Source organism: Heterocephalus glaber, unplaced genomic scaffold, assembly GCF_053883595.1.
Source record: "Heterocephalus glaber isolate CG9 unplaced genomic scaffold, H.glaber_assembly_v1.0 deba00000546, whole genome shotgun sequence".
NCBI lineage: Eukaryota > Metazoa > Chordata > Mammalia > Rodentia > Bathyergidae > Heterocephalus > Heterocephalus glaber.
The window spans coordinates 18,647,396-18,672,691 of NW_028258147.1; the positions used below are offsets into that span (position 1 = coordinate 18,647,396).

The window sequence follows — 25,296 nt, forward strand, 5'->3', positions numbered from 1 at the left end:
GCCTGTGTGACCTAAGGCAGGTTACTAACCATATTGTTAAGATTTATAGCCAGAGGACCCCCAAAACCTCATGCACTCAAAGGTGAGGCTTGTGAAAGGTGATTGGATTATGGAAGCATTATAGCCTGATGTGATATTAGACAGTGGGGCCCCGTAAGAACAGGTGGATTAGAGTGGTTGCGACTTTGAAGAGTTTATCTCCCTTCCTGGTCCTCTGCTCTCTGTACTTCCAGAATGCCACATGGTGAGCAGCTTTCCTTTGCGCAGGTCCTTCCACTGTGCCATTGTACCTTCAAGCTGACCAACTGGGCATTGAAACCTCTATAAAGTGTGAGCCAAAATAAACCTTTCCTCCTTTAACTTGTGGGTATCTGGGATTTGATCCCAGCCACAAGAAAGTGACTAAGCACCTATTTAGCTAATCTGTAAGTAAAATGTAAACAACAGTAACAATTAGCCTATTATATTGGTATAAAGAGTAAATGAGTTAACATAAAAAGTGCTTTAGATAAATAATGCCTGGCACATAGCAAGTATCATTTAAGCAAGGTTCTTAAGTGGATATACCCTAAGAGGAAGAATGCACAAACCAAAACCTATCCTTCTACATCAGAGTGAACTGCTGCTTTCTGCATGAAATTGTATCCAAAAAATTCACTTTTTTCTGTTTAATAAAAAAATGCTTCAAAGATATTTTAGAAAGAAAATGCTAAAATATTATTTAAAATGTAAATGACAACCATTATATGGAGACTCATAATACAATCTCCTCCTGCCCCTGAAAATAGAAATGCTAAAAGATGGCCTTGGTTCCGAAGATACTTATTAAGAATTTATTAGCCAGGGACTTAGCTCAGTGGTTCCACCGCCTGCCTCACAAGTGGAAGGACCTGAGTTCGATCCCCGGTACCAAAAAAAAAAAAAGAATTTATCAAGCGTGTGAAAGTATTTTCCAAGTCTGCTGTTTCCTCAGTCCATTTAGAATATTAAGGTAGGAACCTGAAAATGTAGGTTCTAAGCCTGACTTGGCCAAAGCTAACCACAAAGTTTAGCCAGAACACTTTCTTTCCTTTCCTTTGGAAGTTTCAAATTTCCTTACTGAAAAATAAAGGGTTTGGGCTCAATGTGGAGTCTTAGAAAGTCAAACCTCATGCTTTCTCTCCAAGGTATTCTCTTCTATCATCCATCTCTTTAAAACTCATCTCTATGTATTATTTTCTCTCTGCATTGTCTATCTACACCTTGTCCTCTTCAGGATACTGTGTAATTTTGGACACATTAATACAGTTTCATACATAGTTCTAAGTAGCAAGTATATGGCTTCTTAGTGAAAATCTTCTATTTAATGAAAAAAATTAGAAACCTTTGGAATGATTCGTTCCTATACCTATAATATTCATCCCAATTTTTTTTCTGTGGTTTTCTGACAAAACAGTTTATGCCTGCTTCAATCCACCAAATCCTCTCTCAAATCATTTTCCTCTGCCCTGGGTTCCCCACATTACAGCGTTTCTAAGAGATACCTAAAGTTTTTCTCTTCTCCATTCATTATTCCAGATTAGACTTACATATTTTTCTGTTTTTCCTCTTTTGGACATTTTGTGTTGTTCCCCCACCAGTTCAACAGAAGTAAATTGTTGAAATTGTTGGTTTCCTAACTAAGCCTGTAGTTCCCAAACACGAGGATTTCACAGTCTATTAAAATCTTTTCAACTCCCCTCTCCTGTTAACAAATCTGAAGACCAATTTGGGGCTGCTAAAGTTTCTTTGCCTAGTAATTAAAATAAAATAATATCACCATACACTATCACAATCATTTCAGAAAGAGATTTCAGTATTTAAAGAACAGGAGGGACACAATCTTAGAATAAAATACACTCCTTAAATATAATCAATTAAAAATTCACATTCTAGCACTCTGAAAAAAGAGATCAAAGAGGATATAAGAAATGGAAAGACATCACTTGTTCTTGGGTAGGGAGAACCAATATAGAGAAAATGGCCATACTTCCAAAACTGCTATACCAATTCAATGCAATCCCAATTGAAATCCCAACAGTATATTTCACAGAACTAGAGAAAACAATCCAAAAATTCATTTGGAACAAGAAGGGACCTAAAATAGCAAAAGCAATTCTAGGCAACAGAGTCATGGCAGGGGTTATCACACTTCTCAACTGGAAACTATACTACAAAGCCACTGTGATAAAAACAGCATGGTACTGGCAAAGAAACAGACCCAAGGATCAGTGGAATAGATTAGAAGATACAGAAACAACTCCAGACACCCTCAGCTACCTTATCTCTGACAAAAGAGCCAACCATCCTCACTAGAGGAAAGATAGCCTCTTTAATAAATGATGTAGGAAAAACTGGATTTCAACCTGCCGAAGATTAAAACTGGACCCCTATCTTTCACCATGCACTAAACTAAAATTGAAGTGGATTAAAGATCTAAATATTAAAACAGAAACACTAAACTTGCTGGAAGATAAGTTAGGTAGAACTCTTGAAGACACTGGCAAAGGAAAAAACCTTATGAACAAACCTCAGGAGCACGGGAACTACCACAAAGAATCAACAACTGTGATCTCATCTTATTAAAAACCTTCTGCGGGGCCAGGGATTTAGCTCAGTGGTTCCGGCACCTGCCTCACAATTGCAAGGTTCTGAGTTCAATCCTTGGTACCAAAAAAAAAAAAAAAAAAAAAAAGCTTCTGCACTGCAAGAGAAACCACCAACAAAGATAAGAGACAACCTAACAATGTGGAAAAAAAGTTTTATCAGTTGTTCCTCAGACAAAGGACTACTATCTAGAATATACAATGAACTTAAAAAAATCAGACCCCTCAAATATAAAGACCCAATTCAAAAATGGGCATCTGAAATGACATTTCTCAAAGAAGTGAAAGCAGCAAATAAACATATGAAAAAAATGTTCAGTCACCGGTCATTTGAGAGATGCAGATGAAAACAATGCTGAGATTCCACCTCACCCCAGAAAGAATAGCTGCTATTAAGAAATGGACAAATAACAAATGCTGTTGGGGCTGTGGGGAGAAAGGAACCCTTTTCCATTGTTGGTGGGGGTGCAGACTGGTGCCACCACTGCGGAAATCAATGTGGAGATAACTCAAAAAACTAGGATTACAGGTTCCATTTGACCCAGCTACTCCTCTACTGGGTATCTTCCCAAAACAATTAAAAGAATCATACCACAGCGATATATGCACACCCATGTTTATAGCAGCACAGTTTGTAATAGCTAAAACTTAGAAATAGCCCAAGTGCCCATCAACTGGAGACTGGATAAAGAAGATGTGGGAGTACTATTCAGCCATAAAGAATGAGAAACTAGAGTCATTTATAGCTAAACTGATGCACACTGATGCCATACTCTTAAGTGAAATAAATAGGACAGACATGTGTAAATACTAAATAGTTTCTCTGGTGTGAGAAACTGAAAGTATAAATAAGGATCAAAATGTATACTACTTACTGTGAAATAGTAAGAAAAGCTCTAAAGGATTAGGAGAAGTGGAAAGGGTAGGGGAAAGGAAAGAAGGGAAAAGAAAAAATATGAGAAAAAGAAAAAATGGAAACAAAGTCTTTGTAAATAGGGAAGGGTGGAAGGGGTGAAGGGAGGGCAGGGGAATGGGGAAAAATAAGAACCAAGATACATCATGTAAAGGTACAAGATCCCAATGATGAGTGTAACTGTATTGTATACCTAAAATGTACCTATATTTCTACTGATCTTAATTATGTCCAATAATCCATTTTGATGAAGGAGATGAAAACTTTTTTAGCTGAACTGAGTCACATTTATCTTATAGTATCTTAGACACTACAATTTGACATAGAACTGTGTCTTCCTTTGTTTTCTGTTTTACTTACATCTGTCTTGCCCCATCAGCAAAAGTAATACATGATTACATAAACATTCTTTTTCAAAAAACCTCTGAAGTATCCAACCTGTGTTGTGAGAAGCCTAAATCCAACCCCCCTCAGCATGTGCATGTGTACAAGACAACTACAAATTGTTGGTGTGTATTTTTCCAGATATTTTTATGGTACATATAGTAACATATACTAGTAATAAGTACATTTTTAAATGAGAAGGATTCCACCACTTACCAAAATAAGTCCTGATATTAGTGAAGAAGTGCCTGTCAGGGCCACGTAGAACTTTGGTGTTAATGTGTTCAAAAACATGCTCACTGGAAGAATAAAAAGAACAAGGAATGTGTGAATGTGTAAGTAAAACCAATCCTTTCATTTTTCTTTCTGGTGAAATCATTTGTTTCTGATAATGAGTTTTTAGAACCATATCAAAGTTCCATTAAAATGGTTAGCCATTATTACACAAGCTCAGAACTAGATGTCATTACATATTCTAGAAGAAAATAAGCTATGCCCAAGGAAAAAGAGCAGCTTTTCAGTTTCTACCCCCTAAAACTATTGATACAACTGCTTTTCATGGAGGCACAACCCCTCAATAGTTTAATCAAAGTTGAATCAAATATTCACTGTCGGGCACCTTCCTGATCAATTCCTATCACTCTGATCATAGGGTTAATATAGTTGCTCATTAATTATATATCTTATAAATTTAAGAAACTATCAGTCAAAAAAGGAAAGTGCTCTTATAGGTGTTCTGTAAAACCTTAATGAGCCAATAAGCAGTATTTCAACCTTAGAACACATGGAAAACAATTAGACATATTACATAACTACCAAATATTATTATACTATAGTTACCCCTAAGAAAGAAAATTGGAAAAAAATTTCATGAATCAGTAAGGTAGATTACTCATCAAAATAACTACTTAATGAAAAAAATAAACCACTAAATGCCAGGCACACACCTGTAATGCCAGCACCCTGGGAGGCTGAGGCAACTTAGTGACCTATTGAGATCCTGTCTCAAAATAAAAATTTTAAAAAGGGCTGGAGATGTAGCTCAGTGTGAAGGCCCTGAGTTCAAATCAGTCCTCAGTAACACAAAAATAAATAAACAAACCACTAAAAATAAATATTCACTGTCAGGTACCTTCCTGATCAATTTCCACTGCTCTGATCATATCAACTATATAATTAATTGGGTTGTTCATTAATTATATATTTTATAAGTGTATTTTAAATTATTGTCATTTTTAGATACTGCACAAAACTCATTATTTTCAATAACCCAATCTGTTAATATTAGTAACCAATTAATAATTCAAATAATCTATTCCCAACACTAGCTTTAATGGACATTTTGCAAAGATATTCATAGTTCTTTATTGAATTTGTTTGTGGAAGGGAATCATACCCAGTCTACTTTTAGAATAAAGGTCTTTGGAAATAGAACCATCCTGCACTCAGACAAGAAAACAAAGTAATGTCACCAAAATAATCAAAGATCCCATTCAACAAATATTTATTCATTCAACAAATATTTCTCTCTGATTATGAATGTGACCATGTATTAAGAATGAATCAGTTTCCATCCTTTAGAAGCCCACAGTACAGTTGGGAAACATACAAGCAAGTTTGGTAAGTGCACAGAAAGGTCCTATGCACAGAAACTGAAAGTGTAAATAAGGACTAAAAGGTATAATAGATAATGTGAAATAGGAAGAAAAGGGGCAAAGGGGAAGGGGAAGTGGGAGGGGTAGGGGTAAAGAAGGAAGGGAATGGAATTAATGTGAGAAAAAGAAAAAATGGAAACAAAGTCTTTGCAGATAGGGAAGGGTGGAGGGGTTGAAGGGAGGGCAGGGGAAGGGGGAAAAAATAAGAACCAAGATGGATTATGTAAAGGTGCAAATTTCCAATGATGAGTGCCATTGTATTGTATACCTTAAATGTACCAATAAAATTAATTTTAAAAAAGATATCTTGGGCCGGAGATTTAGCTCAGTGGTTTTGCCGCCTGCTGCACAAGCCCCAGGACCCGAGCTCAAACCCTGGTACCAAAAAAAAAAGAGAGAGAGATCTATTTCTTGTTACATCCACTTATAAAAGGTTAGCTAGAGTTGAGAGAGATAAGGGTTTACACTGAAAGAAATAGAGACACAAATAGAGAATAAGAAATATAGCAACAGAAACATCTAGAGAGTGAGGGGTACCATTTAATAACTAATTAACCTTATAATCTTATTGATTCTTTTGACTAAAAAATATTTGGCAATTCTAGACACAAAGTACCAACATTACTGGTCATTTCAATCTACTTATCTATGTTTAAAGTTTATACCAAAGCATTTCCACGTGTTAGTTCTCACTTCAACTCCACGATGTCAATATTATTTACCTTATTTTGCAGCTGGAGGGTGGACAAAGACCTGAACACAAATCAACCTGCCGGTTATGCCCGTGGTATCATAATTACAAAAAGAAAAAAGTAGCCTTTCTTCAGAGAGGGAGCTTCAACTAAATGACGATGTAAGATAGACATTTTAAATGTTGTACTTTTTTTTTTATTAATTATATTGGTACATTTAAGGTATACAATATAACGACATTCATCGTTGGAAATTTGCACCTTTACATAATCCATCTTGGTTCTTATTTTTTCCCCATTCCCGTGTCGTACTTCTTTCTACCTCTGATTAAAGCCTCAATCATAATTCAAGTATGCCAATTTTAATTGCAAGTGATGAATACTGAAGGCCCACAATATTTCTCAGGCCCAAACACTAGGACCTCAAGGCAGGCTAGGAAATTGTCCATTCTGGGGAAGGCAACATTTTTTATTTAGTCACAGAATGTGTCCAGAGTTTCTCGTCTATAGAAAACACAGTGTCCGGCTGTGGTGGCACACACCTGTGATCCCAGCACATGGGAGGCTGAGGCAGGAGGAGTGCCACAAATTCAAGGCCATTCTGGGCTATATAGTGAATTTAAGGCCAACCTGAACTACATAGTGAGACCCTATCTCAAACAAACAAACAAACAAACAAACAAACCCCCACCTCCCAAAACAAGCACATTAAGGCACACAGTCTAGCAGGAACCTAGTCTCAAACTGTTTTCTCAGATGTCCAAAATGGAAGGGAATGCAATGGAATGGTTAAACCATCATTTAAATTTTTCCATGAGGGAAATAGGAAATATCCTCTTCTTTCACTTCATTGCTCTTTCAAGCTTGCTAACCTCCATTAAATAAGTATGCAATTTTGCTTCTGCCCTTCTTTGTTTACAAAAGGGCAAGAGAATGAAAAATGAAAGGTTAAATTGCTTGCTTAGGTAGCAAATGTACTAATTTTGAACAATTTTTCAGATTGCATGGCATTTACAATTAAAGAATTTACTCTCTTCCTCCCTACTGATCCCCACCCTCCTAATATCACAACTTTTTTTAACTCCTTTTCCTTGAGTATGGCTGATGGATGGCAGACATAGTAGATATACATCCTGCTAGCAGAATGTAGTGTCTATGTTCAGAAATGCATGTGGCAATGGACTGCAGACAACCTCTCCAGCAGCCAGTAAGAAATTGAAGACTCCAGGTTCTACAGTGTTACTTTCTGTCAACTGCCTTAATAAATCCAGAAGCAACTTCTTTCCCTGGTTGAATATGCAGGTGCAATTGCAGCATGGTCAACACCTTCATTATAGCCTTACGTCTTAGTGACTTTCTTGTTGCTGGGACACAATACCCAACACCCACAACTCTAAGGAAGACAAGTTTATTTTGGCTCACAGTTTATAGGGATTTCAGTCCATACTCAGCTGGCACAGAGGCAGGGTGGCATGGCAGAGAAAGAGTACATGGCATGGCAGAAGGGAGCAGAGGGAGAGAGGTCAAAGGAAGGGAAAGAAAGATACACTGTTTCAGGATACTCCCCAGTGACCCACCTCCTAGGACCAGGGTTCACATCCTAAGATCACATTTAGCCATGAATTCATCAGCAGACTAATCCTCTGCTGAGTATCACGGCTCCATGATCCAATCACCTTCCAAAAACCTTACCTATGAGCAAGCAAATAAGGCTTTAGGGAACATCTAGATGTAAACCATAACACCTTGTGGGACCCAGCTAGGTCATGTCTATACTTCTGACTCACAGAAACTATAAGATAAATACATATGTGCTGTTTCAAGGTGCTATATCTGTGGCGACTTGTTAATGTACCAATATAAAACTGATGTAGTCATCAACTTAATTCATACAAATGAATATCACCATGGACACTTAATAATGCAGTATGCCCCAAAGGTACTAAGAGAAGCCAAATCTATGTGCATCAAGAGCTTCTTTCTCAACTATTCATAAATAAAATGTAATTTCTACCTCTGCTACTATGACATGTTATGCCATGGGCTGAGACATAATGGTCCTTAAAAACCTGCTAATATGAAAATATAAGCTGAGTTGAGCTTTTTTTTTTTTTTGAGTTGAGCTTTTTTAAAAATACAGAAATATAAAATATCTTCACTATATTCTAGCAAACAGTCTTTTTTCTAGGCATATTTTAAATATGCAACATTTGCATGTTTTTAAAAGGTCAGTTTTACACCCAAGCACACCATCAGTATAATAAGTATTGAAAACACACCTAGAGCACTTTTCCTCTTCATTTGTTGCTTCTGTTTCTCCTCTCCCTGGGCTTCTTGGGCTGATAACTTTTTATGATAAATCCTCTGGAATTTATCATTGTGAGGAAAAAGCATGGAAATATATTTTTAGACCTGTTCCTATGGCAAGAAACCCTCATAAATCATTCTGTCTACTCTTCTTTCTAGCCTTGATGTTGCCTTAGCAACTTTACAGGTATCCTGTTTCTGCTTTACTGGGTATCTGGCTCCCCTGAGGACTGGAGCTAAGCACATTCTTTCTTTTCTCAGCTATGATCCTAGAAAATATACGGGAGCAAAATGTATTGGTGCAAACATCTCAGTGTTCATACTGCCTTCCCCCTTGCTGGAGAGAGGCCATCTGTCAACCTTCGCTGTTCTCATGAAGGAAAGTTGGGTCACACAGAAGCCTCATAAACCCTCAAGGACAAGTGCAGTAAAATCTCGGATTATCTGTTCCCTGTTATTTACAAGTAGACTAATAATGTGGAACTCCATCCTGGTCAAGAACAGGAGAAAGGTTTGTCTATGTCATATTATACTTTCAGCCATGTTTTAATTGAAGGTTGAAGACAGTTTCATGAATTTTTGCTTCATATAAACTATTAAATATCAGGAAGAAAAGACAATTATCAGTCTCCATGGAGAGAAAACCTTCCCCATGTTTATGCAGAAGAGAGAAACCCTGCCCAGATAATGTGCTCTGAGCACTGGGCAACCCTAGTCTACAAGCATTCACACTGTGTCTAAATCCTGGAGCACAGAGCCCAGAGGTACTCTGTGTTTGATGATCACACAGGGTCAGGGTTCTAGATGAGAAAGTTTTAACCACCACTCCCCAGACTTCTGATAATAAGCTTCATATAAAAATATAAATCTAGGGCCAGGGATTTAGCTTAGTGGTTCTGGCACCTGCCTTGCAAGCGCAAGGTCCCAAGTTCAATCCCCAGTACCAAAACAAAATAAAAATAAAAATAAATAAATAAATCTAGCAGAACTAAAAGTTTTCAATGCTAAGATTTTGTCTTCTGAAGGAGCATGAGCACAAACACAGGTGTACACGTGTTTGCATCCCCAAAGTAGAACAGACCATGATATGCTTATTAGGTAGATTTACGACTACTGAGTCAGTACTAGTGACTATTACTCATTGAAAAATCAGGAAGGCCCCACACATATTATTATCATATAGCAAAATCTCGGCCATGCAGAAACTTTAGAAATTAGTCATTTGGATAAATAAGGATTTACCCATTACACACTGCATTAGTGACTTTTCTCTCATTGCTGAGACAAAATACCTGACACCTAAAGTTAAAGGAGAAAGGGTTTATTTAGCTCACAGTTTGTAGAGGTTTCAGTCCACAGTGGGCTGGCTCCAAAGCAGAGGGCATTTGGCAGAGGGGCATCACAGAGGAGAAACAACATGGCACTCGCACGGTAGCAAAAGCACCAAGGGAAACTTAACAGCTTCCTTCTGAGCCTTCTAGACTCTATCTAGGCTACTGTGATTAGGGTGGTGCCAAACCAATCAGAGGACTGATTTAGTAATCATACACCATTAATCCCAGCATCACACACTCTAGATTCAGCCACCTCTGGAAAGAAAAAAAAGCCCCACTTCATTTGCATGAGGATTTGGGGGAACATCTAGACACAAACCATAACAAACACCAAAGCCACTTTTCTTTTAAAGCCAATTTTACAAAGAACACTTTCCAAACTGTATGACATACTTGACTGTACTCTTAAACAGAATATCATAAACACATTTCAACTTTTAATTGATGGCTCTAAGCAATCAAAATGAACATAGAGCACTGTACTAGCATACAGTAATGCTTTCAGAAAAAGTTGATATACTCTAGGTTATCTCCTTCCAAAACGACTTTTTGAGTCTTTTCACACCATTATTGTTATTTGGCATGTTTATCAGATATTATTAGTTGTCATGTTCCTGTTTTAAACTGTTTTCTCTACTTTTTAAAAAATTTTTTCTCTCCTTAATGCGCTACTTAAAATGTGTTGCAACTTTAAAATAAATATATATATACATATATATGTATATATATGTATATATGTATATATGTATATGTATATATGTATATATATATGTATATGTATGCATGTGTGTGTATGTTGCAACTTAAAAGGCAGGTAGCCAGCTTGGTATTCAGTAGATATTTCCTATTTATTCAATAAAAACTGTATAAAATGTTGAGGTTACAAATATATATGATACATAATTCTTGTCATCAAGGAGCTTTGGGTTTTGTGGGAGAAGAAGACAAGTTGACAAGATATAATAATTTGGAGTATTGCTCTAAAAACATAGAATCAATTCCCCTAACTCAGCTTGGAATAGAGACAGAATGGCCATCCAGTCTTCCTTTCAGAAGGTTACTGAGCAGTGCTCCAAAGGATATGCACTGGAACAATGTAAAATAAAGCAGGTAAAACAAGGGGTCCTCTTTGTTTATCCTCTGATGTTTATCTGCATGTGCTCTATACTCCAGCCTTTGTTTCTTATTTAGTGTTTGGTGGTCTGGGAAACTGAAATGACTGGATTCCAGAGTTCTTAAAAGTAAGATGACACTAGGGCCGGGGATTTAGCTCAGTGGTTGTGCCGCCTGCCTCGAAAGCACAAGGACCCAACTTTGATCCCCGGTACCAAAAAAAAAAAAAAAAAAATATGACACTGGAATGGGCTATAATTCATCCAGTAGGATGACTATAATGAATAGTACAAAAGAGTTCTCTTAATAGTTTTGTGTTCACACTTGAGTGCTGAGAAAGTTTCCTCAAAGCATTAGGCATGCAAATGTGCCAGGAGTCTTCCATCATTATGAGGGGAATTTGGTCACTAATTTCTCATTTACTCCTACTCTACTGAAAAATATTACACAGAAAAATATTGCAGAAACCTTAGTGGCTGGATTTAGGAAGACTGCATGCTGCAAAGCTGAATGCAGTAATTCATTACTTAATATGCCAGAACAGAGATGACCATTTAATAAAAGTGTTTTAAGATACTGGCAACAGACAGCTGCTTGGACAAATCATCATTAAATTAAATCCTAAATTTAAATCCTAAATCATTAAATTTAAGTCCTAAAATGCATTGAAATAACCAAGAAAGTTAAGAAGGCTATCAACAAGAGTAATGGAATAACCATCCATATCTAAAACATCTTTCAGTAAGTTCTCTACAATATTAAATATTAGTTCACTCAATTATCAAAAATTTTCTTAGCTTATAAAAAGTATAAGACACTGAATTTAGACTCTGGGAGTAAGATAAAAGATGATATGAAATTGACTCTTCCCTTGAGAAGAGAATATAAAATGCTTTTGCAAAGAAGGCAGACCAAAGAGAGGGCATGGACTTCAGGTACAGAGTACAGCAAACAGAAGAAAAAAAGTTAGGTTGGAAAATAGGATGGAGGAAAGAAGCAGTGGAAGAGAATACTCGCTCAAATGCCCAGCCAAGAAGAGTAGACTTTATGTAGCAGGCAGTGAGAAGATATTTACCATTCCTGTAGAGAACTTTGACTAAGACCAATGCATCTGGTAGTAATGGAGTATTGCACAGAAATGGGCAGCTTTGAGAATTACTTCTGTGGGGAACTTCTGTAATATCACTATGTTAAAAAAAATAGGCATATCAGATATTGGAAGAGTATACACAACAGGAATTTTCTGCAATATGAGATAAAGGGCAAGAGTCTGGGGAAAACTGTTGAAGTGAGACTAAGGTCAAATTGTTAGGATTAGAGGCAGTGAGTGGTGAGAGAAGGCAGAAAGCACACACTACTTCTACAGCAGGTCTGGCAGGAAGAAGGTATGGAGCAGGAAGCTGGGTATGGAGATGCATGCCTGTAATCCCTGAACTGGGGAGGATGAGGCAGGAGGACTGTGAGTTTCAAACTAGGCTAGGCTATGTAGTGAGACCCTGTCTGGAAAAAGAAGGAAAGAGGGGAAGGAAAAGAAGTTTATCATGAAGTGCTATCTTAAAAAAATATATAAATAAGCATCAAATGAGTTGATAAATGAATTATGAATAAAACTCAAACCATCGTTCCACTACAAGAATAAGCAACCTTTCTAAGAAATATAATACTGGTTGGTTTATTCTTATAACAAACTTTTTAAAAGACATATGGCTAATCATTACCAATTTCTCTGAGACTCTTATTGTATACAACTTTAAGAAAAATTAAAACAGTTAAGCACTTTTACTGATTTGATTTTGAACCTGACAATTACACATATATATATTCTTGGTTTAACAGCTTGTTTTGACAAGACAAAAAGAAAGATAATAATCTGAGCCAGAGAAGCAACTAGAGGCACAAAGTAGTGAAATTCCAAACTGATTCTAAATTGAATTTTTTGTTTCATTCTCTAAAAGTTCAATGACTACTTTACCTTTTTTTTTTTTTTTTTGAGAAAGCTGCCCCACAATAAAGGCCTGTGGGAGGGTGACTTGAAGCTTTCTCTGGACAAGGATGCCACCATCAGAGACAAGAGGCCACAAGAAAAACACCAGATAGGCTAAAATTCTAGTTTTTTGCTGTCCCAACTGCCTGGTTCTCCAAAATAAGCCCTTAGCTTTATTATTTTCAATTCAGTAACTACATTTGGCTTTGCATTGCAGTAAATGACCAGTTAGAGTGGACCCTCAAGTTACGATCTCGAGTTACAACTTGGATTACAACCAGAATTTTAGTTTTAACTGTCAACCAAAGTCTTGAGTCACAACCAAATTCTGGTCTTTCCTGTGTGGGGTTAATCGAGAAATCCTGGACCAATGTCTCTCTAAGGACACTGTGATCTCCCTGGAAGAAATTGTAACCTAAAATTATACAAGAGAGAGACTCTGAAGGCTGCAAAGAGGAGCCTGAGCCTTCAACTGGTTGATGACATTGTCACTATAGCAGAGTCCATAGGTTTGCAGGTAGACAGTGGTGATGTTAAGGAACTGGTGGAGGAACACTCAGAGGAATTGTCTATAGAGGAACTTCAGTAACTTCCGGCTAAGCAACAGAGAATGGTAGCTGAGGTGCTTTCTGAAGAGGAGGGGAAATATCAACAATCAGTGCAGCAAAGTTCTTCTTCTGAAATAAAGGAAATCCTGAAAAAATGGACAGAGCTACAAACATTTGTAGAGAAGATTAGTCCCAACAGAAAAGGTCAATTGTTGCATTTACTTGGTCAATGACAATGTCATATCATAATACAGAGCAGTCCTAAAGAAAAGATAGAAACATGGGCCGGGGATTTAGCTCAGTGGTTCCGCAGCTTGCCTCACAAGCGTAAGGACCCGAGTTCAATCCCCAGTACCAAAAAAAACAAAGAAAAGATAGTAACAGTCAACCTCAGACCAGTTGTTAGTTCTGAAATGGTTGAGACCTAGTGAGCCAGAAGCAGGTCCTAGTAGGTTATAGACTCTCCCAGGACAGAAAGGATACCAGAGAGCCAGATTCTTCATGTTCTTATGGAAGCAGACTCTCCTTCCAAACAATAACCACCTTCCATTTCATCCTCCCTTCCTTTGACATCAAGCCAAAGATCTCAACTTGAATGGTTAGTACAGTATGAAATTGTTTCTGATAAACTAGGCACATTTTATAAGTTTTTGGTGAATACACTAGGAAAATTATTGATGTTTCTGATAAATTATGCATATTATACAACCCTTTTTATTATGCAAAGGTTAGTTAAGGGGTGCTTTGGGAGGTTTACAATGCATTATGGGTATTTCCATTACTTCTTATGGAAAAATAGTCTTGACTTACAACCAACTTGATTTATAAGCAGCCCTTGTGAATGAATTGAGTTCATAAGTCAAGGGTCCAATGTACTATTCCAGAGGGTACCTAATATTATCTCTCCAGGTCCAGGGCTGGTGGTGAATTATAAGTGGTAAATCACAAATGCACCTGGCTTTACATAATGACTACAGATGATAGTCAATGGAAACTACTGTGCTGATATTTTCAAATGTCGGTGAGCCAGTTTCTTTATGCTGATCCTAATGCAAATGTTCCCAGACCCTTCGGGGCAGCATTATTCTTTCATCTCCAATCTTATTATTTCAAATGAATTTCAGACATTGTCATCCCTCCCTAGCTGTGAATGATCCATTCATGGGTAACGCCAAAAAAATTTTAAAAAGCATGTTTCTAATTAGTGAGTGCCCAATGCCTAGACCTGTAGAACCCAGGCAATTTTCTTCCATGTGTATTAGTTTTTAACCTGGTAAAACCTCAGGTTAATGAAGCCACAGGCATAGGTCTGAATGAATTAATTTACCCTCATACCATAAAATTCTGTGCCATAGACTTGGAAGGTACTTGTGTGTCTGGTTGTATTAGAAACAGGTATTATCACTGAGAATCCAAGCATCACGTTACTATTTTTTAAAATTTTTAAACTTAAAAAAATGGTGAGGGGTCACTTCTTCTAGTTTTATGAAGAATGTCATTGGTATTTTGATAGGGATTTCACTAAACTGTATGGAATATACACACAACCTCTGAATAGTCAAAGGAATCTTGAGCAAACAGAATAAAGCAGGAGCCACTATACTACCTGTCTTCAAAATACATATAAAACTGCAGTAATCAAAGTTAAGGTAGCTCTCCGGGCAAGATGGCGGGGGGTGAGGCTGGAGTGACTCTGGGACAGCCGCACCTTTCCCGTCAGGATCTCACCACCTTGGATGTTACCAAGTTGACTCCACTTTCACATGAAGTAATCAGCAGACAAGCAACAATTAATATAGGTACCATTGGTCATGTAGCTCATGGGAAGTCCACAGCTGTAAAAGCCATTTCTGGAGTTCACACTGTCAGGTTCAAAAATGAACTAGAAAGAAACATTACAATCAAGCTTGGATATGCTAATGCTAAGATTTATAAACTTGATGACCCAAGTTGTCCTCGACCAGAATGCTACAGGTCATGCGGAAGTGGTACACCTGATGGGTTTCCTACAGACATTCCAGGGACCAAAGGGAACTTCAAATTAGTCAGACATGTTTCCTTTGTTGACTGTCCTGGGCACGACATTTTGATGGCAACTATGCTGAACGGCGCAGCGGTGATGCATGCAGCTCTCTTGTTAATAGCTGGTAATGAATCTTGCCCTCAGCCTCAGACTTCTGAACACCTGGCTGCAACAGAAATCATGAAACTGAAGCATATTTTGATCCTACAGAATAAAATTGATTTGGTAAAAGAAAGTCAGGCTAAGGAACAATATGAACAGATCCTTGCATTTGTACAAGGTACAGTAGCAGAAGGAACTCCCATTATTCCAATTTCTGCCCAGCTGAAATACAATATTGAAGTTGTCTGTGAGTACATAGTAAAGAAAATCCCAGTGCCTCCTAGAGACTTTACTTCAGAACCTCGACTTATTGTCATTAGGTCATTTGATGTCAACAAACCTGGTTGTGAAGTTGATGACCTTAAGGGAGGTGTGGCTGGTGGTAGTATCCTAAAGGGAGTATTGAAGGTGGGCCAGGAAATAGAAGTCAGACGTGGTATTGTTTCCAAAGATAGTGAAGGAAAACTCATGTGTAAACCAATCTTTTCCAAAATTGTATCACTTTTTGCTGAAGATAATGATCTTCAGTATGCTGCTCCCGGGGGTCTTATTGGAGTTGAAACAAAAATCGACCCCACCTTGTGCCAGGCTGACAGAATGGTGGGCCAGGTGCTTGGTGCAGTTGGAGCTTTACCTGAGATAGTCACAGAATTAGAAATTTCCTATTTCCTGCTTAGACGGCTTCTAGGTGTACGCACTGAAGGTGACAAGAAAGCAGCAAAGGTCCAAAAGCTGTCCAAGAATGAAGTGCTCATGGTCAACATAGGATCTCTGTCAACAGGAGGGGGAGTTAGTGCTGTCAAGGCTGATTTGAGCAAAATTGTTCTGACCAATCCTGTGTGCACAGAAGTGGGAGAGAAAATTGCCCTTAGCCGAAGAGTTGAGAAGCACTGGCGTTTAATTGGTTGGGGTCAGATAAGAAGAGGAGTGACAATCAAGCCAACCACAGACGATGACTAAAGAATCCCAGTTAAATAATACATCTGGATGGAGTTGGAATTTCTCTGAACAACCTAGGGGTATATTTTCAAAGAAATACTAGGGAATTAATTTCACATCTTATTACCTTAGTAGGTAGCTGTAAGGTTATTCTCATTTTTTGGTGATGAAAATCTAAACTCTAGTACTAATATGAGGACTACAATAAATGTAAAGGTTGGTATCATGTTAGATTGAATCTACATTTTAGCATTTCCAAATCAGGTCTAATTTATACATAAATACAGCTTTGAAAAGAAACTGCTAAAACCAGCCTTCCCTGTAGCGCACATGCTACTGAACCTATCTGAAATAAAGTTTTTCTTTTTCACGATTCATCTTTGAATAGCTCCAGGCTAAAAAACTGTTAATGCCAGTAAAAACCGGAAGATGTAAATTCTCCTCAAAAACCATCTCTCCTTTGTTAGGCCTCACATTTTATGTTTTTTAAAAAAAAATTTTTTTAATTTTTTATTAGTACATGTTTACAGTACATAATGATTACATTCACTGGGGAGCTGGTATGTATACACAGCACATCTTAACTCTTTTTTCCTCCCCTTCTTGTCTCCCCCTATGTTAATTATCCTTTAAATTTTCATTGGAAAGAAAACTAATAGATTCAAATGAAATTGTCCTCTAGAGCCGGGGATTTAGCTCAATGGTCCTGCTGCCTGCCTCGTAAGCGCAAGGTCCTGAGTTTGATCCCCAGAACCAAAAAGAAAGAAATTGTCCTCTAGAGTGTGAATGCTTGTCCCACAGATAACATTTCCCCTATTTTTTTTGGACTGGGACATAGGAAACCTGAGCCAGAAGTTCTCCCCCTCTCCCTGTGGTCCCCTGCGATTATTTGTGCATTGGTTTATACCTGAAACCTGACAGTCTCCCCACACTGGCAAAACTGTTGTATCAAGTGATTGTGGACAACTAACAAAGATCTCTCCAGGCTTTTTTTCCTGGGTAGTTGTTTTGTTTTTTGTGGTGCTGGGGATCCAGCCCAGGGCCTCACACGTGTTAGGCGAGCACTCTACCACTGAGTTCCCCTCTCCCCCAAGGCCTGTTTTTTCTTAACTGTGTAATTGCTAGGATTATGATATAGATTCTAATAATGATCTTTGGACCTTACAAGAAGAGGTCAAGAGTAAAAGACGTCAGAAAGCAAAGGGTGAGTCCTTCTGATTCTTCTTTTTTTAAAACCTTTCTCCCTGTGCTTTTATACATTTCTATTTATTTACGTTTTCCCTTCATAAGAGATTCATTTAGAGCAGTGACTCCTAACTGGCTAATGTTAGAATTGCTAGGTAAGCTTTTAAAAAAAGATATCCCACAGATTATGATCTAAATTAGCTTGAGGTAGAAGCTGATGCATTGATTTTTTTTAATTAATTTTATTGGTACATTTTAGGTATACAGTGTAATGACATTCATCATGCATTGATATTTTTTGTTTGTTTGTTTTTTTGGTACCGGGGATCGAACTTGGGACCTTGCACTTGTGAGGCAGGCGCTGGAACCACTGAGCTAAATCCCCAGCATGCATTGATATTTTTGAAAACTACATGTTTAGAGAGTTAAGAGGTAGGCGTATTAAATAACAGTATCTCACTGAGATTTGGTGGTCTGATAATACTCTATAGTTTGCTTTTCTTAAATTTCCATTGAGATGGATTTCATGCCACAGTCATTGTATTGTGCTCTTTTGGATATTGAAGCTGCCTTGTAGAAGTCTAGAAGCTGGAGCTCTGGGTCATTTTAAGTTTCTAAGTATATTGAAGAAGTATACTAATATTATGTTCTTGATTGACTTTGAAGGGTTGTATTGTAGCATGAGGACCACAGATAAAAGAAAGTTCTAAATCAAAAAAAAAAAAAAAGTTAAGATAGCATGGGGCATGAGCAAAAACTAAGACTTACAGAATAGAGACCCCAGAAATAAACCCATATATTTCGCCAAGTGATTTTCAACAAAGACATCAAAAACATACATTGGAGCAAAGGAAAAGCTGTTCAACAAATAAATGGTGCTGAGAAAACTGGATATTTATATGAAGAAGAATGAAACTACACCCTTATCTCTCACCATATAAAAAAATCAACTCAAAATGGGTCTTACTTCAATGTAAAACCTGAAACTATGAAACTAATAGGAGAAAACACTAGGGAAATACTTCAGAACATTGATCTGTGCAAAGTTTTGGATATGACCCCAAAGCGTAGAAAACAAAAAGCAAAAAACTAACAAATAGGGTTATACCAAACCCTAAGGATTTTGCACAACAAAGGAAACAATCAACAGAGTAAAGAGACAACCTACAGGATGGAAAAAATATCTGTAAACATCTGATAAACATTAATACTTAGAGTATTTAAAGAGCTCAAACAATTCAATAGTAAAAGAAAGAAAAAAGCAATCCAATAATCTAATTTAAAAATAGGCAATAGACCTACATAGACATTTCTCAGAAGACATAAAAATGACCAGTGGGCATATTTTTTTAAATGTTCGGTTTCGGGCCAAGGATTTAGCTCAGTGGTTCCGCTGCCTGCCTCACAAGCACAAGGTCCCAAGTTCTATCTCCGGTACAAAAAAAAAAAAAAAAAAATTTTAGTCTCACTAATCATCATGGAAATGTAAATCAAAACTACAATGAGGTAATATTTCATCTGAGTTAGAATGGCTACTATCAAAAAGAAAAAAAAAATCACAACTGCTGGAGAGAATTTGAAAAAAAGAGAACTATACATACTGTTGGTGGGAATGTAAATTAATATGCCATTCTTTTAAATAGTATGGAAGTTCCCAAAAAAATTAAAAATAGATTTGGCAGGCTGAGGATGTCACTCAGTAGTACAGTGTTTGCCTAGCATGCACAAGACCCTAGATTCAATACCTAGCATTACAACAAGTAAAAACCAAAAATAAAAATAAAAATGAGGACAGCTATATAATACAGTAATCCCACTATGAGTGGGAAATGAAATTAGTATGTCAGAGACATCTGCACACCCAAGTTTATTGCATCACTTCATAACAGCCAAGAAATGGAATCAACCTAAATGTCCATCAACTCATGAATGGATAGAGAAAATATGGTACATATATAGAATAGAATAATGTTCAGCCATAAAAAAGAGGCAGTTCTATAGATGCAAAAATCCTCAATAAGATACTGGCAAACAGAATGAAGCAAATCATCAAGAAGTTTATAAACCATGACCAAGTGGGATTCATCCCAGGAATGCATGGATGGTTCAACACAGCCAAATCAATAAATGTAATACACTATATGCCAAGGACAAAAACTATATGATCCTTTCAATAGATGCAGAAAAAGCATTTGACAAGGTCCAACACCCATTCATGATAAAAACCCTAGAGAAAATTGGTAGATGGTCTTTATCTCAATCTGATAAAACCCATCTATGACAAATCAACAGCCAACATCATACTAAATGAACAAAAACTGAAAGCTTTCATTCTAAAATCAGGAACAAGACAAGGATGTCCACTGTCACCATTCTTATTCAATATAGTTCTGAAAATACTACCCAGAGCAATTAGCCAAGACAAAGAAATAAAAGGGAAAAACAGGAAAGGAAGAAGTTAAATTGTCATTATTTGTGGATGATGTGATAAACTACTCTACAAAGAAGACCCCAAAACTCCACCAAAAGATTTTTAGATTTGATAACCAAATTCAGTAGTGTAGCTGGATACAAAGTCAACACTCAAAAGTCAATACCCACCCTGTACATGAATAACAAACTCACGGAGAGAGAAATTAGATAAACAATCCCTTTCACAATAGCATCCAAAAAATAAAATACGTAGGAATCAATCTAACAAATGAAGTAAAATATCCCTACATTGAAGATTACAGTGTTCTGAAAAAGGATATTGAAGAGGATATCAGAAAATGGAAAGATATCCCTTGTTCTTGGATTGGAAGAACCAACATAGTGAAAATGGCCATACTTCCAAAATTATTATACAGATTCAATGCATTCCCAATGGCATATCTCATAGAATTAGAGAAAACAATCCTAAAATTCATTTGGAAGCAGAAGAGACCTAGAATAGCAAAGGCAATGCTGGGCAACAAAGGCAACACAAGGGGTATCACAATACCTGACTTTAAATTATACTACAAAGGTATGGTGATTAAAAAAAAAAAAATAGCATGGTACTGGCAAAAGAACAGACCTGAGGATCAATGGATAGACTAGAGGATGCAGAAACAACTCCAGACATACTCAACCACCTTACCTTTGACAAAGGAGGCAAACACCTTCTCTGGAGGAAAGATAGCCTATTTAATAAATGGTGCTGGAAAAACTGGCTTTCCACATGCCAAAGATTGAAACTAGACCCCAACCTTTCATCACACACTAACCTAAAATAAAAATGGATCAAAGATCTAAATATTAAAACAAACACAAAATCTGCTGGAAGAGAGAATAAGTAGAATGCTTGATGATATAGGAGTAGGCAAAGACTTCATGAAAAAAACCCAGACCACATTGGAAATACTACAAAGAATTGACAACTGGGACCTCATCTTATTAAAAAGCTTTTGCACAGCAAGAGAAACCACCAAGAGAGTGAAGAGAAAACCCAGAGTGGGAAAAAACTTTTACCAGCTATTCAGATAAAGGACTAATGGACCAGGGATTTAGCTCAGTGGCACTGCACCTGCCTCGCAAACACAAGGTCCTGAGTTTGATCCCTGGTACAAGAAAAAAAAAACAAATAAAGGACTATTATCTAGAATATATAAAGAACTCAAAAGATCAGACACCCCCCCCTCAAATTTAAAGACCCAATCCAAAAATTGGCATCTGAAATAAAAAGATACTTCTCAGATGAAGAATTAGAAATGGCAGGTAAATATATCAAAAAGGTTCAACATCACTGGTCATTCGTGAAATGCAATTAAAACAATGCTGAGATTCCATCTCACTCTAGAAAGAATGACTACTATCAAGAAATCAACCAAAAACAAATGCTAGAGGGGCTGTGGGGAAAAAGGAATCCTCCACTGTTGGTGGGAGTGTAGACTGGTGCAACCACTGTGGAAATCAGTGCGGAGATTTCTCAAGAAACTAAAACTAGAGGTTCCATTTGACCTAGCTATTATCTCTTCTTGGTATCTTCTCAAAATAATTAAAAGCATCAAACCACAGTGATATATGCACACCCATATTTATAGCAGCACAGTTTGTAAAAGCTAAATCTTGGAAAATAGCCCAAATGCCCATCAACAGAGGAGTGGATAAGGAAGATGTGGTGTTTTTCTACAATGGAGTACTACTCTGCCATAAAGAAGGATGAGCTTCAGACATTTATAGCTAAATGGATGGACCCTGAGACCATTCTCCTAAGTAAAATAACTCAGACACATTTAATGTTTCTCTGGTGTGAGAAACTGAAAGTGGAAATAAGGACTGAAATGTATAATGGATGTTGGGAAATGGGAAGAAAGTGTTCAAATGGGAGGGGGAACAAGGGAGGTGGAAGGGAGAAAGGAAGAAATGGACAACAAAAAAAAGTGAAAATAGAAGGAAAAAATGGAAACAAAGCCCTCTGTACATAAGGAGGGGAGGGGGCTTGAGAGGAGGAATGGGTTAAAATACAATAAAATTTATTAAAAAGGAGGCGGTTCTGTCATCTGCAACAATATGGATGAACCTCAACAATGTATTGTTAAATAAAATAAGCCATGCATAGGAAATAAACACTATATGGTCTCACTAATATGTGGAATCTAAAATAGTAGATTTCACAGAATTTGAGATTAGACAGTAGTTTCCAGAGTCTGAGTGAGAACAGCAGGAGTGGTGAAGGAATGAAGAAAGGTTATCAACAGATACTAAGTTACAGTTAGGAAAAATAAGTTCTATTAGTGTGCTATTATTGCAAAGTAGAATAACTATAAATAATGAAATGTATATGTTTTTATAAACCTAGATGAGCCAGGTCTGGTGGTGCACACATGTAATCCCAGCACTTGGGAGGCTGGGGCAGGAGTATCACTGTGAGTTTGCAGCCAGCCTGAACTACATAGCAAGACTCCGTCTCAAAAATCCAAAAATAAATAAATAAATAAATAAATAAAAACTCTAGATGGAAAGATAGTGAAATGATAAATGATGCCTAACTTGATTTGAACATTATATAATATATATATCTGGATCAAAATATGATACCTCATAGATATGTACAATTTTTATGCATCAGTTTTTAAAACAAATAAATCAAATAAATACAAATTTGTAAAATGTCTAAAAAGGGAACGGGAATTGCTTTTCAGGGTTATTTTCCCAAAACATTTTTTAAGATACAGAAAAATTTTAAAAGTCATTCCTCCTTGCCCCCACTTCCACAAAAAAAAAAAGGAGAAAAAGAAAGAGCAGCATACAAAGCACTGTAAGTGATAACCTGCATAGGCTAAGTTTTTCTTAGAAATAGTTGCTATGGTAAAATCATGCAAACTAACAAATATAGAGGCTACTGCACAAAAAAATATTTAATATGCACATGCAGCAAGAAAATACAATGAGTGATTTGCAAAAGTGCCACCTTCAAAGACATAATTTAGATAATTATTTGCAAACGTGTCTGATAGCACTACTATGAGGACTTTTTAAAAGTCTTATAGGGCCGGGGATTTAGCTCAGTGGTTTCGCTGCCTGCTGTGCAAGCGCAAGGACCCGAGTTTGAGCCCCTGTACCAAAAAAAAAAAAGTCTTACAAAGCTGTACTTGTAAATACTTACTTCAACAAGCACACACTGTGAAGGTCTACTATTTCCTGAGCATCTACTAAATGCCACAATGTGTCACACCCTGTTTTTGAAGTTTTTTTAAATCATTTGCCCCCCCTATCATGGCCATGAAAGGTAGCATTATTATCATCTTCTTACTAGAATGAAACTGACGCCTGTGAAGTTAAATGACTCGCCAAAGTACATGCGGCTATTAAGGTAGTGAAAACTTGAACACAGCTCTGCATGATCCCTTTCTTTTTGAGTAACAGTAACATCTGAAAAGACAGAACAAAGAAAAATGCCCCAATTTCATATTTGCTGTTGGGGGTTTCCAATGTTCACCACATTTTTGAAATGACAATCTGGTACCCCAAGGCCAGACTCTGTGGCAGAGCTTAGGGCACCTCTGGAGTCTAAGAGCAAGGGGCCACCCAACCACAGCCTCCCTGTAAGGCACAGAGACCAAGCAATGAGACTTCCTCCTGAGTTGAGGGGGAAGAAGCGTGGGGGTTGATTACTGAGACATTTTATTACCATACAAACCTCAAGCTAAATGACTGCGACTCTTCCTCAGGACTATCATTCCAAATGAAGGATGTCTAAACTCTAATGTTTGTTCAATCCCTTCTCTTGTTCATTTATCTTACTGTGTGTCCAGACAAAATCCAATGCCTCAAGCAGCACTGTCTAAAAAATGGACACTGGAGGATTAATTTGAGTCACTTGTAGGACAATGGATGGATCTTGAGACCATTATACTAAGTGAAATTAATTAGACACAAATAATTAAGTATTGGACAACCCACTTTCCAGTCCCCCTTCTGTCTCTTTTAGACAGAAGCTTTCTTTCTCTCAATAAATTTTGCCTACTTTTAACCTCCATTGTTCCTAGAATTCATTCCTCAATTTTAGAGAACACAAACTTGTGTTTCAGATATCTAGTAGGTTTGGGAGTTGCATCTCTTCCCCCTATATCATTTTGGAGGTTTTTCCACTGAGATTACTGCTTGGAGGTAAAGAGTTTCCTTTTGTTCCATAGATTGTAACTTTGGTCTTTTTGCTTTATAGATTGTAACTTTTGTTTCATAGGCTCTCCACATTTGTTTCATAGATTCTGGTTTTTGTTTCATAAATTCTGGCCTTTGTTTTGGCTTTTGTTTCAAAAGTGTCTTAATTTTAAGTTGTGTTTTAAATGTTTGCATTTCTTGTTTTTCTTATGCATTGTCTTTTGTTAAAATTATGTTTTATTTTTGTTTTGTATATACTGCACTTGGACTTCGTTGCTTAAAAATATTGTAAAATGGGTCTCTTATAAAATCATATAGATAAAGACAGTTCAGGCTTTTATCTGTCCCTCACAGAATGCCAAATGGTGGTTACTCCGCCAGCTAGCAATTGCCTTTAGGGCAGCTGCCAGTCTCAAAGCAGAGGACAGGTTTCTTCAGTTGTCCTCTGGTGAATCCCCACTCCCATTGATGCCAATAGCAGGTGGAACATTGACCAGATAGGCAATTGGGTTCCTTTCAGAGACAGATCTCTGATTGCATGGAACTAGCAGAAACTGAGGTGACAACTGAGGGGTCATGGTCAGGGCTACTCTCTGGCGGATACCCAAAGGTCCCTCAGAAGAAACTAGCTCCCGATAGCCCAACCTAGCCCAAGCAGGTAATCAGCAGAAAATCTCCACATCTTGTCCCTATCTGGACTCTTCAGTTAGGTGAAAGGGGAACTCTGTCAGTGATCATCAGGTATCCTCTGTCTCAGAGTGATCTGAAATGATACCATCAGAGCCCTTAAGCCTCTGTTAGGAGTTGAGCTACATGGCCAGGGATTTAGCTCAGTGATTCCACTACCTGCCTCGAAAACACAAGGT

At 37.3% G+C, this 25,296-nt stretch overlaps 1 protein-coding gene and 1 pseudogene across 12 annotated transcripts in view; one reads left to right on the forward strand and one right to left on the reverse strand.

The window, feature by feature from the left end:
- The window catches only part of St7 (suppression of tumorigenicity 7), a 331,512-nt gene that overhangs the window by 145,330 nt on the left and 160,886 nt on the right, over nucleotides 1–25,296 (reverse strand). For all 12 annotated transcript variants that reach the window (XR_015448731.1, XM_087204602.1, XM_087204605.1 and 9 more), the window contains exon 2: nucleotides 4,138–4,220. Coding sequence is in view for 11 of the 12 variants with exons in the window: in XM_087204602.1 (XP_087060728.1) it covers nucleotides 4,138–4,220 (83 nt within the window). In the remaining variant the exon portion in view is untranslated. The remainder of the gene's footprint in view (nucleotides 1–4,137; nucleotides 4,221–25,296) is intronic.
- LOC101723924 (eukaryotic translation initiation factor 2 subunit 3 pseudogene) lies at nucleotides 15,214–16,654 on the forward strand (annotated as a pseudogene).